The following is a 14,045-nucleotide window of genomic DNA, read 5'->3' on the forward strand; positions in this document are numbered from 1 at the left end:
TCTTGATGGAAATAGTATTACAATAGCACAAATGTACTTTTATTTTCCTTTTATTATTTATATGTATGCATATTAAAATTTTTCTCCTAATTTTCTGCAAGTCCTGATTCCTTATGCCCATCTATGAAATGAAAGTAATAACAACAACCTTGCTTACAAAATATTTTGAATTTCTTCTATAAAAAGAAATACTATTTCCAGTTCCTTCCTAGGACTCCAAATCGTAATTTTTATTAATTATTCTCATTTAAATATTATTTTCTCCATAAAGTAATGACAAGCAAAAAGTATACCCAGTACTGACCAAGAACTTAACCCAGCAATGATAATAAGCACTTTTGCAATGCAGAACAAGTCACAATGAAACACAGTTTCTGCTTTGTCAGTGGTCTAAGTGCATGATCTATCTTAACATACTCTCTATAACAAATAATATTAACAAAATACTGATGCTTTAAATGCACTTACTGCTGACCCTTTAAAAAAAAAGTTTCACCCTCTGCAGCACAAAAGCAGTTTCATCCTACAAATACTTCAGGGCAGGATATAGTCATAAAAATCTCCAGAAATATCAATGCTATACTGCCATTTTATTCTGCAAGATATTTAAACTTAACTAGCTTCTTAAAAATGGATTTATCTTCTTGTAAAGCAATAAAAAGTAGAATGACATGGCATTTCATATTTCACTGATAAAACTATTAGTAAGATGCTGAGAAAGATTTATTAAGAAATTAAGTAAAAAATACTGACAAAGATTAATTCCATACCAGTTTGCACTGAGGTTTGGGGATTGTTTCACATGCACATTCTAAAACAAAATACAATAACAGAAACAACAGTTTAGAAAGTTATATGCTATTTCCTTAAAACAGAACATCAAAGAGAGTAGAAAAATCCAGATTTACAAGTCATCACAGAAGAAATTCTGCTGGTTTTTGAAATAAACCCATCTGGGGAATTCAGAATTACATTTGATTTCTGTTCCATCCTGAAAAATAATACGAGCTTCTATGACCACCTTTACTTATTACAACAATTTACAACACTGTATAAATTGCAATCCACCTGAACGCATTAAAAAAACCATGATCATTCTAGTTGCTAGTCTCCTTGCAGTGACAGTTGTTACAATCAATATAAAGCAATGGAGAATTGTGTTTAAGGCATCACAGAGATGTATGATACATTACAGTCTTTCTAAATTGACAAATTCCTGACCTGTGAGCCTTAGGTGTTTTTGTTGGTTTGTTTTGTGGGGGTTTTTTTTTGGTCTGTTTTTTTGTTTGTTTTTTTTTTATTGGCTTGGGGGGGGGGGGGGGGATGGGGAGGTTAGCCATAAATAATTAACTAATTGTGATGGGATAGAAAATAAAACTAGAGGCTTGTGGGTTGAGGTAAGGACAGGGAGAAATCACTCACAAATTACTGTCACTGTTTATTACCAATCAAATTAGAGTAGGAAAATAATTAACAAAACCAAATCTTAAAACACCTACCCCTACCCCTCCCTTTTTTCAGACTTCTGATTTTCTCTACCTCCTCCCCACAGTGGGAAAGGGAATAGGGGTTGTGGTCAGTTCTTCACATTAGCTCTGCCAATCCTTCCTCCTCAGGGGAAGACTCCTTACTCCTCCCCTGCTCCAGTGTGGGCACCCTCCCTTAGGAGGCAAGTATCCATGAAATTCTCTAATGTGAATCTTTCTACAGGCTGCAGTTCTTCACGAACTGCTCCAGTGCAGGTCCTTTCCATGGTGTGCAGTCCTTCAGGGCAGACTGCTCCAGTGTGGGTCCCCCTCCCATGGTCACAAGTCCTGCCAGGCTCCAGGGCTTCCCACAGGGTCACAGCCTCCCTTTGGGCATCCTGATCTGGTGTAGGGTCCTCCATGGTCTGCAGGTGGATACCTGCTCCACCATGGACCTCCATAGGCTGCAGGGCACAGCCTGCCTCACCATGGTCTGCACCAAGGGCTGCAGGGGAATTTCTGATCCAGGCCCTGTAGCACCTCCTCACCTCCTGCACCAACATGGGTGTCTCCAGAGTTCTTTCATGTATTCTCACTCCTCTTTTTGGCTGCAACTGCTGTCATGCTAACATTTTTTCCCCTTCTTAAACACATTATTCCAGAGGTGCTACAGTGTCACTGATGGGCTCAACCTTGGTCAGCAGTGGCTCCATCTTTGAGTGTCCGGCATTGGCTCTAACTGACATGGGGAAAGCTTCCACCACCTTCTCACAGAAGCCACTCCTGTAACTTCTCTGCTACCAAAACCTTGCCATGCAACCCTAATACACTAACTCTTACAAAATTTTCAAAATGATAAATGACCCAGTTAGAACAGGCAAATCCTACAGTATACTATCACCTACGTGAAGCAAGAAAAAAACAAAACAGGCAGATTAGGAAGTTCTGTACTGTGAGATGACTTTTCCATATAATTTATTCATGAACAGATCACAATGGTATAGTTGCCTGAAACAAGACTTAAACCCAAGAGTCCAAAGCTCTTGTCAGTGACTTATTGTCTAATTAACTATAATGAAAATCAATCACTTTACCACATGTCCGAAAGGGGCAGCATTTCTCTGGGCTCCATACCTCCACCAAAGACATGCCTAGCATACATTTGAATTCAGGACAACGATGTGTTTCACAAACTAAAAGTAAGGAAAAGAAAGTCCAATAAACACAAGTTTGTCATATTTTGACAAAGGGAAATATGAATCAAGAGATAGCAAATTACTTATTCATAATAAATACTTTTAGAAAATATCTTAACTGAAAAGACAATAATCTAAATGCAAACATTAGCCATAATAGTAACGTGAAGTACAACCACTCTAGGCAATACTTAAAGCAATTATAAATCTCCATAATTTGTGGCCTGAAAGTATTCATTTTTGTTTATGATACAGATATTGAGTGAATGCTTTAGGCACATGATAAAGATATTACCTTTAAAGATATTACCTGTAAAATCTTTCAAGACTACAGATGATAGCATGCTTATATGCACAAGTGGAACTATCTCTCTGAGCCACCATTTTTAGCCCGAACATCCAAACTACAAAATTTGACATGTTCTCTATTACTTAAAATATCAAAATTAAGTCAAACTTACTACAGTGGTATGTAGGGCAACATCGCTCTGTAGCGTTGCCATCCACAATAAGAACTTCTCCTTCTTGACATTTGGGTATTTGATCAGAGCAAGCCCCACATGCTGGAAAAAAACAAGTATTTAAAAACACAGGAAGAAATTTTACCACTTCCTAGGAAGCATGCCCATAATTTTGTCGCAGACATATATGAAAGAGAACAGAGATGCTCTGCATTCATTCCTTATAGCCCTAAACAAGAGGCTAGTTTTAGTACAGCTTCCCTTTTCTTTGTTTCCTACTATAAAGAATGAAGATACTATTTGTGAGATGGATCACAACAAACAGGGCTTTCTTTGCCTTTCTGTTATGAAAAATTTTGCTAGATTTTCTCTCCTACCAAGTCATACTGTTGGTTTCAGGAATGTACTTCTGCTCGAATCATAGGATCTTTGATTCCCAGTAGGAGGCATCTTCTGTGATTCCTGTGTTAATCTCCTACCTGAACACATATGAAAACCACAACAGGTACTTTCTGATACGCGCAGTGCAAAGACTCATTTTATCAAAAAAGGGACAGAAGGATGTTATGCACACCACAAAGAGCCAAACACAGTACATCACTGCCACATGATCAAAGTAACCCCCTGATCATTGTAAATAGCAGAAGTGTAACTCAAGTTTTCTATTACTGCTCATGCTCAAATTTTAGCACATGGAAGAGCTAATTAAGATGAGTCAGCCTTCAATTCACAGATATCTATGGGCAAAAAGACAAAACCAGAGTAAATTCAATAGGACCTCATTATAACATTATTATCAGAAACCCCATATGGTAACATGAGAACTACACTGATGCTAAAAGTGCAATTTTATTATCTAACCCAGTCTTAGGCCAAACCACAAAGGAACTGAACAAATTTGTATAATAGTCTCTTATGGGATATTTACCATTGAGTAAGATGGGCCACAGCTGATACAACAGGATATAGGAAGCAAGAGCATATACAACTTCAGCCTTTTTTCAGATAAAATGTCCGTGCACTGTACATGGACAGTCTCTCAAAAGCCCTCAACTACCTCATCCATGGACTCCACCACCACTCGAGACCCAACTACTGAGTTGCACAAAGCTGTCTTTTGACTCTTGGTGATTGTTGCCATTTCTTATGTTTTATAAAATTAATGTCCTTTTTTTTTTAACCACTTTCAAGCCTTACTATGCTGGGAGAGCTAAAGAAAGTATAAGGAGCCTTAATTAACAAGATACTAGTAGACATCATTGCATACGCAAAAACACTTATAGTCTCAAACAGCCAGGATACTGTACCACATATATAGGAAATGCAGCAGGTACTCTCCACCCGAGCAGCAATTAACATTTGGTCGTCTCGACAGCTTGGCATCTGCTCCACTGGTCCACATTTTGCTGGATCGCATTCTGAAAAACGGTACAAAAGATGTATTTCTGTATAGCAAATATGGCATTCCTCCTTTGCTATGCTATACCCTTAACAAATGGCAGTGCAGAGCAGAGATACGACAAAGAAGTTTTCAAAAAAAGTTTATCTTGTATTGCAAGAGAGCAAAGACATTCTTGCCTGACCAATATGCACATCATTCATCTGCTTCATCATTCTATCTGCTCAAATAGAGGCACAGACCAACCCTGAGCTTTTAAATGAAAGAGAATTTGATAAATGGCCATATAAACAATGAGTCTACACTAACTACCTTTTTACTTCGAAGTTGAACTGTTTAGTTTACTGAGTATCTTTTACAGGATGAATTTTCTCATCTTTTGAAAAGAAACCTACCACAAACATAGTTCGGACAACAGGATTCTTCACTGTAGTAAGTGACCAGCTTTTCCAAGCCGTTACACTCAGGGATTAAGGGCTCACAGAGGCTCTGATTACAAACTGTTATGAAAAGGGAAAGAAAAAACAAGAAACCTTCTAAATTATCTTATGATTTTATAAGTTGAGTAGAGCAATGGCAAGCAGTATTTGCAGTTTGATAACCCAAATCTCCAAATAACAACATGCATATGAAAACCACAAGAATCCAGCAAAAAACCCTGAGCCAGTATTCATAAGTGTCTAGCACTGCAACACTCTCCATGGAGGCAAAGTTAAACTAGAGCTGAGTCCCTGTGGGAATGTAAAATAAAATATAATAAAATAAAATATTAAAGTATAACATATAAAATATCCCATGGAAAAGTCACTGCAACATCATCCCAGATGGTCAAAACATAAAAACTGCTTGCAATTTTTTTATAAAGATGGACTTTCTAATCTAAATAAGGATTAAAAAAAAAAGGTTTTATATCTTTTTTTACTGCTCACTTTGCAAATTAGATAAACAATCACCTGATCCTTTTTTTCTTGGAATTAGGTGTATCATTTATTGGTATTTGAACATTAAAAATAAATCAGTAGCCTGTACAGCTGAAACACAATTCATATCCAGACAAACACAGTGCTATTTCAGTCTTTACAAATCTTGTCCCCTCCCTTTACCATTCTCCCAAAACCTTGCTATTGAGGATACTGAGCCAAATAATACTAAGTTTTTACAGTTTTCTACATAATCTGTAAATTCAAATCCAAGTTTTTCATTCACTTCAAAAGTAGGATGTGTAACAAGAAAACAAACTTCAGAGAAAGGATGTCTGCAAATTCCATCAGGCAGCATTCGCAATTATTGAGGCATACTTACTACAGATCTGCTGAGGACAACATGTCTCATTGCTAGGAACAAGCAAGGCCACTTCTGCAAATCGCTGACAGTGTAAGTTGTGGATATCTGAACAGTCGTACTCCATTGGAACAATGGTGTCACTGTCAACACATTTTTGCATACAGCATCCGCTCAAAGAAGTTTTCCAGATCTCACCTACTGCATGAGGTGCTCCTGAGCTATCTGTACAAGCTAGATCAAGACAACAGAAAATGGAAGTAATTTCTTTTTACTTTAAATTTTGACCACCATTTTCTTCCACAGTGGGTGTGGATCTATGAAGTATAAAAGTCTCAGAGTGTTAAAGGCATCACCTATCCCCATCATCCCACAAAAAAAGTGAAAGAGGAGACAATCTGAGTCTAAGTTTGTTTATGAAAGCAAGACACTCAATATCCCCCAGAGGATCAAGGCCTCCACTTTGCTTTGTGTTGCCCCTGCAAGGCTAGTCACTTAAAATCCCTATCCAGTCCTTTTTGTTTTTAAACCAGTGATCTGAAAATGTTACTTTTTTATTTCACACACATCAAAACTATTATTAATTTACAGAGCTTTATGCAATCTGATTCATAATAAACTGCATCTTTAAAGTTTATGTACTTAGTGTTAAGTATTGGTCCAATTGGTCCATAATTAGATATGTTCAGGCAGAATTGTAATGAAAATACATATCAATGCTCCAGAAAGAACAGAGGGCATATACATGTATTATTCAAAATCTGTAATTAACTCTTGCCACGTGTCTTTTGAATGTCATTTACTTTTTACAGGTTGGACCCTTGGCAAAGGGCTAAGAGAAAAGTCAAACTAACATAAGCAGAATGCTAGGAATGCATAAACATAAGCAAAAAGCTTTGATTTTAAAAAGCGTCCTCTAGCTGAGAGAAGGTGAGCAAAATTCTGTCTCATAAGGACATTCCTTGATTGTCCATGTGTACAGTTTAAGTTTACTGACTACCTAAAGTCCTCAACTGAATAACATATGCAGAACCCATACAACATCAGGCCAGAACTCAACTTATTAATAATCAAGTATCTGACCACCAACTTGCAGATAATAAAGAAGAAAATCACATCCACATATACCACATTTTTCTTCAGGAATACAGACAGCAGTGTGAGATCGGTGAAGGATGGTCCCTCCAGCACAGACGCAGCCTTCTGTCAACAGTGAGCAGGAGTCTGAGTCCAGAGAAACAACCTCGTTATTCTGACAACTATCTGGAACTTCACAAGCAGCTATACATGCCCGATAGGAGAAGTTTTCAGAGCAGGGGAACGCTAGGAAGGAAATAAACAAATCACTCATTCTGAAATTGTAATCACACGAGGCAATACCTAAGAGAAGATACTGTTGTATTCTTGTCAGTTTCCTGTCCTTGCCAATTCACTTGGATCTACCAGCCTAAAACATCGATGCAGAGCAGTTAACTTCTACATGACAAATTAAAACAAACAGAACTTGCATGGGCTTTTACTCCTCTTCTTGTAACAACATTTTCATTAGGCTTCAGTTTGCGTTTTGGCAGTAGAGATATCAAATCATGCAACAGTGTTGATGTAAAGTAATTTAAACTTCAAAAACATTTGTAAGTTAGACTACATGGGTTAATAATGCAGTGTTCTGAATCATTCTGAATACTTTGCAGTGGCTAAAGAAAATGAAGTAATTAGTAAAGGGGAAAGGTTTGCTAATTACAAAAACATATATGTAAAAGAGGACTTAGCAGTTTTTACCACGAAATAATAAAGAAAGGGATCAATTATTTACTATGTTTAATAGACATCCACATTAATTAATCTCTTCTGTGTTATTTTCAAACCAAAGAACACAGTTAAATTTTTCATTCTTTACTAATGTAAATTCATTGGCATGTTATGAGCACATACACAAATAAAAAAAAAAATCTCATTTTGATTTAGCTTTTGTTGTTGAAAACTTAACATGATTTTTCATTGGTTCAAAACTGTAATTAAAGCTGCATAAATATGGCAGAGAATGATCACAAATGCCAATGGTGTGGTTGTGTGGAAGACCAAAATATATTATACTCATCATTTAATGATGCTTAAATTATACAGCAGTATCATCTGGGATCATGGTAATGACAAAAATCCAGTTCACAACAGGTCTGTCTGCTCAAAAATAAAGAAGGTTCCAGTTTAGACTTCAAAGATTAATTGGGAGAGGAGGCTGATTTTATCCAGCTCTTCACTACTAAAAATGGCCATAATACTCTACAGAAAATGTATTACAGCCCTCTAAATACAGGAACTCGGACTTTTAAAAATCATTGTATATCAAGTCAACATTTAATGACCACAAAATCCACGCGGCTGCATGGCTCTTCCTTACTGGGCACGCACCACCAGAGGTCACTGTGGTACAAGAGTGATGTGTCCCTTCACAACGAATGGAATAGATAACTATGTTTACAGGTATATTTTGTAATATTTCTTTTTAAAGTTATTTTCTAATAAAATCCATACAAACTGAAGATTTTTTTTTAATTTACTGTTTTTAAGCTTTAGACTCCGTAACTATTCGCAGGACATTACAATATGCCTGCACACTGTCTGCACATGCATACACACCTTACATCACTTTAAAATAGACATCACTTACGATTTATATGCACAGTGAGTTCTCTTAGTTTTGGGGACCACATTTCATCAATAAGTCTTTCCCTTTTCAAGCACAGACATCCCTATGTCATCACTGTATAGGGCTTTTCCTCAGTGATCATTGACACCATAAAGCGATGCTGTAATCCACGTTTTCTATTCACTAACAACTACAAATCACATTTGGCCTTACATTTTAGTATGCTGCTATGGGGGGTGACTTCCACCAGGATACTTTAGCTCTCAGATTTTACTCCTTACCTTGCATCTGATATCAAAGGTGTTTAATTTCTCTAATGCTTTTGCCAAAGGCACAGCTTTCTGCAGCAGCAGCAAGCAGATATCACCAATTCAAAGCACCACAGAACTTGCTTTCTGTGGCTTCCTCCTTTCCACAAACAGTTCTGGGTTTTTAGGTTTTATCAGTGGAAAATGGCTAATAGAAATGAACACTACATTGCAAGTGAGAAGATTTGGCTTCTACAGTTAAGTACAAAATAAGCCAGAGGTAGGCTTCTGAGCAAGGTTACTTTTTCCATTTATGAAATGGCTATAATGATCCTGATACCTTTTGCACACTGCCTTCAACTGTATCGTAAGAAAAATCTCTGAATTTATCATCTCAATCATGACTTCCAAAGTACATGAGGACTCAAGGAGTACTGGTATTTTCAATTTACAGTAACTTTATATAAGGCAAATTTTGTCTCTGAACACTAGAGGTACACATACATGCAGAATACTTACGACAGTAATCAGAGCTCCTCCATTCTATACAAATATTAAATTTGTTGCACATTGCCACATAGGCAGCTAGAGAAATGCATGGATTTCGAATGTACTCAGTGTCTTGAACCCATATATCACAGAATAGCTCAGGTGGAACCTAACAAAGAAAAAATAAAAAATATTGCACCTTCATTGAGACCCTGCTAGGTAGGTGAAAGATTGACCTTTTAAAATATCAGCTACAAAAAATGAAGCCAAAAGTTCTTGGTTCATAATAAGTGAGAGGTCATCAGGCTTCACTGGTATACAAAGAGCACCTACTAGTATTTAAGGCTTCCCAAATGGTGACTTCCTTATACTCTGCAGTTTCATTTCTTAGAACTGCCAAAGCAAGAGCTAATAGTTTTCCCAACAGAAGGCATGATTACTCATAGCTCCTTGTTCTTCCTTACCTCTGCATTTGTCTATTTTTGGCCTCCTCTTCATCAAACTCAACAATATACTAAAGGTGAAATGGTAAATGTACGCATATGATCACAAATGAATACTTTATTTGCACACTGCAAGTTTGTTATTTCCTTTAGGTTTGCTTTAAATGGTCTGTTCTACCCTCTCATCTCTCTAAGCTGGAACTCCCTGTCTCTAGAGCCCTTGAGAATGCAGGCTCTCAAATTACCTATTGCAACTTGGAACTACTTAAATTACAGAAATCTTAAGGATGAATGAAATCCTAAAAGTATTTTATTTTACTTTGCTCTACATTATATTGATACAAATGAATTATCTGGGACTAATTTATAAAATAGATGGTATTGTCAAAATTATCAGATATATAAATGTATTCTGAAAGTGTGAGTTGCATATTGTAAATCTCCCACAAAGCTACCACTGTCTTCAGTATCTTTTACCTTGCAACTGTAGATACAAAAAAGTATATATTTCATTCCATAAATGTGGTTGCATGTAGTTTCACATTAATGAAATTATAAAGTATACAAAAATGTCAGAACTGCATCTCTCTTGAAGTGTAAGCTTCCGAAATAGTTAACATACATAAGGATGACAGCTGCTGAAGGTCTGGTTCAACACCATTCTTAAGCACTCTGAGCAGTCCATGACTGAGCAATTAGTTTCCTGATGCCTGTCTTCTCCGACATACTTTAATGTGTCTGGCACTTGCCAGCTGTCTATAAAAGTCGTTGGAGCACCACTTTTGCTTAAAACTGTCCTGTTGGGTAGCATCAGATCATTTTCCAAGCTTCTATCACAAACCCCTGTGTATGATCAGAATGAAAAAACAGGTTAACACTGAACGATTCATTCTGAAGTATGTTTGAAGTGGCATATTCAAACAAATAAATAGCTTATAAAAAACTTTTATAACATGACATTATCACAAGCCACAACAAATGTAGAAAGTTCTTCAGAGGATCACAAAATGCACAAAATTCAGACAAGTTAAGCAAAGCAAAAGTAAAGATGCATCTATAAATGGAAATACATTCCATATCAAAAAGCTGTTCAGATAGACCAGCTATGGCACACAAACATCACCTCTCAGTTGCACAAGCACTAGATAAAAATGTAGTTTTAAAAATGTCACAAAGCACCTTCATGTAACTGTAAATGTTATCAGAAAAGAAAACTCCCATAAAAATGCCAAGATACTCATCTGATACTGCAGAAATCTTGTATTATTCTACTTATGCTTCTGAGCAGTCTTAAGCATCTATTGGCTTAAATGCTACTATAAAAGTGCATCTTTTGTCATTTCCAGGTATATTATCCAGGTATATTATCCAGGTGTATTATTATCCAGGTATATTATCACTCAGCAGGGGAAAAAAAACCCAACCTTTTCTGTATTCAATTCTGAGAAGGCAGCATACTATTTTGTTGCTGTTTAAACTAGGGTAGTTGGCAGCACTTTGGAACAAAGGAAGCAATGTAACATATGGAAAGTGACTTTTGTCAACACAGAGTATCCATGTATTACAGTAGTCTCCTCTGGAAGTCCTGTAGGAGTCAGCAGGTATAAAAATGCAGTCACTGATTCTTCCTTCCTAATTACTATTTCTGAGACTTCAGAATGTTTTCTTCTGATACCTCCACAAACTTGAATGGCAATTCTAAATTTTTATCTGTTCAAAACCTAGTTTTGGTTTTAATCCTTTTCTAGAGAAGTGGTCTGGTTACCATTTTCAAATTTCTTGATCACAAGAACAAGCCATTGACAATCAGTGATACAGCAATAGGCATTCAGAGAGTAAAACATCTTTTGAAAGTGTAACCATTATTCTATTAGAAATATTTCTGGGTGAATTTTCTGAGGTTGTGAGTCTATGCAATGCAAATGGGAAGATCTTGATGGTTCTGAGAGACTTCAAAGGATTGCTGCCTCGCTTGGGATAGCTTTTTCCCTTCTCTTTGACAATGAGATTTAGCACAGCAAAACTAAGGCTTCACTTTTGGCTTAGTAGGACATCATTGCAGCTCTAATTGACATGCTTGAGCTCTCTTTCACCAGTTTTGCTATGGAGATGTCCATGTTACCTTTCCACATCCCTGATCTCCCACACCAGCTCTTCACCAGTTGCCATGTTTTCCCAAATTTCCATTGTAAAAGATACTGTTGTCTTTGACACAGACCATTCAAAGGGATGTTTTTGCAATAGAATGGTAATGATGTCTTCAGTTTTATCATTTCCATGAAGTTTAGGAAACAGGATCTACCAATACTGCAGTTCAGTTAAAAGACATCTAAGAAAACTCAAATAAAAGATGCAGAGTAACACAGACAGCACAGGAGAGGGGGGTAGACTAATTTACCCTGAAAAGATGTAGTACAACCAGCTCTTTAAAGCTGGCTCCAGACATCCCTGTACAGAGACTTATGCAGAGAATCCCAATCTGTGATAAATACCAGAATAACACAGCACATTCTCTGAAGAAGTTGTACTTGGGACACCAGCCACAGAAATGTGTTATCCTCTAGCTAAAGCACCTTGTAAACCAGGAATGTAATGTTCCCAGTTCTTGCTATCACAGTAATCAAACAGGTAAAGGCAAAAGAAATTTTTGCAATAACTTGAATCAGCCTTACTATAAAATACTGTTCTTAATAATAAGAAGTAGCCAAAAAGAGCAAGAATGATTTTGAAAGTAAAAGTTAAGGCAAATTATAGTTAATAATCTAATTTCAAAATCACAGTAAATTCAAACTCTCTTCCTTTGTGAGAATCACATTACTGTCTGCAGGACTTGGAACTGGACTGAGCTATCACTGGTATTTGATACTGAGCTACAGGCATTTGCCCTTTCTGAAACTGGAAAGATATCCACTGTAATTATATGAACTCTGCAACCCTGGTTTCCAGCTTCAATTTACAGCAGATAAATTTACAGATTCAGATGTCACAGTAGGGATTTACATCAACAAGTATATACTTGTAAAAACCATAGCACCAGCAACTTATTCAAGGGTGTGTTTTTTTTAGAAAAAAAAGAAACTAGGTAAAACTACTGAGCACTCCTAACAGAATCAAAATGAGGGTATTTAACCCATTAATATTAAGAAATTAGTTCTGAACTATTTCCTTCAACAGATAAACTAAGATTGGTTCTCTCAAGTTAACATTTCCTGTGAGTTCTGACCTTTAGAAACTGAAAATAGCACATACCGCTTTCTATCGGGTGGATATCAAACACTAAATCTGCAAATTACCATATTTGACATTATGGACTTACGCCTGTCTTACTTATTTGGGCTTGGTTACAGCAATCATGCCTATGATCCAAACAGATTACAGACAGAAACAACACTATGGGTTGATTACATGGATAGGTATCAAACATGATTTCAGCAATTAACAAAAGTAATAATAGTTTAATTTTAACAATATTATAATCTTTAATAACTCTTTTTTGGCCCAGATCATGCAAAAGATAGTTTATATAATTAGGAATGTGCCTCCTTAGCAAAGTGTGTGAATACCTTTATTTCTTGCACTACTCTATACTTACCACATAGTCCCAAAGCTCTTGGTTCCCTGGTACTATTAAACTCAATAATCATCACGCCTGTGTTGTGAAACCACTGAATTCTGATTTTTGTCGGGGTTTCAACTGCATACTTGAAGCCCGAATCCTCCACTTTGTATCCATATTGTCTAACAGTAGGCCAAGCAAGTCTTGAATTTACTGTAATCTAAAATAAACACCAAAAAGAGGTTACCAAGTGCTGTAGGTAGAATAACTAAGGCCAGATTCTCAACAGTTTAGGAATCTAACTCATAACTAATTTCAGCAACAGTCAGGCTCACCTTCTCAAAAATAATATAGGTACTAAAGAGACTAACAGTTTGTGTGCTTCACTCTGACTTACCTCATTAACTGTCTGTATCACAGTTTGACTCTTTGAATTTTTTCTGTATCACAGTTTGACTCTTTGAATTTACTTTCAGTTTATTAAATTACAAAGTTGGAACCATGAATTATATGATCTGCTGTATCGTATTCTAATTTTTGGTATACAAATAAAGCCATAGTTGATTACAGAAGTTGCTATCTAAAAGGCAAAGAAAAACAAACCCTCAGAATACTTACTTTTCTACTTAAACGATTGATAATAATTTGGTTTGATACATAGGTTAGATTCAACATTGCCAAGCACAAAGAAGTTGAATTTGAATTTCTCTGTGGAGAAAGCAAAAATACATAAACCGTAGTCACAGTGTGCAAAATTTGTATACATTAGTTGCTTATTGGTTTTAGGTATTGGGACAATAAAAGGTTTTAGGGGGTATAGTTTTAAGAGGAGAAAACTGCTGCTGATTGCAGTTTCAAG

At 36.4% G+C, this 14,045-nt stretch overlaps 1 protein-coding gene across 1 annotated transcript in view; it reads right to left on the reverse strand.

The window, feature by feature from the left end:
- Nucleotides 1–14,045, reverse strand: part of OTOG (otogelin) — a 98,858-nt gene that overhangs the window by 11,365 nt on the left and 73,448 nt on the right. The window contains exons 37-47 of the mRNA XM_061380423.1: nt 13,805–13,894; nt 13,223–13,406; nt 10,253–10,473; nt 9,218–9,356; nt 6,932–7,126; nt 5,825–6,037; nt 4,918–5,022; nt 4,431–4,541; nt 3,124–3,225; nt 2,561–2,659; nt 771–811 (exon numbers count right to left, since the gene is read on the reverse strand). Of these exons, the coding sequence (XP_061236407.1) occupies nt 771–811; nt 2,561–2,659; nt 3,124–3,225; nt 4,431–4,541; nt 4,918–5,022; nt 5,825–6,037; nt 6,932–7,126; nt 9,218–9,356; nt 10,253–10,473; nt 13,223–13,406; nt 13,805–13,894 (1,500 nt within the window). The remainder of the gene's footprint in view (nt 1–770; nt 812–2,560; nt 2,660–3,123; nt 3,226–4,430; nt 4,542–4,917; nt 5,023–5,824; nt 6,038–6,931; nt 7,127–9,217; nt 9,357–10,252; nt 10,474–13,222; nt 13,407–13,804; nt 13,895–14,045) is intronic.

Source organism: Neopsephotus bourkii, unplaced genomic scaffold (assembly GCF_033783945.1).
Source record: "Neopsephotus bourkii isolate Nb327-2 ecotype Australia unplaced genomic scaffold, CSIRO-AGI_Nbou_v1 NB_1792, whole genome shotgun sequence".
Taxonomy (NCBI): domain Eukaryota; kingdom Metazoa; phylum Chordata; class Aves; order Psittaciformes; family Psittacidae; genus Neopsephotus; species Neopsephotus bourkii.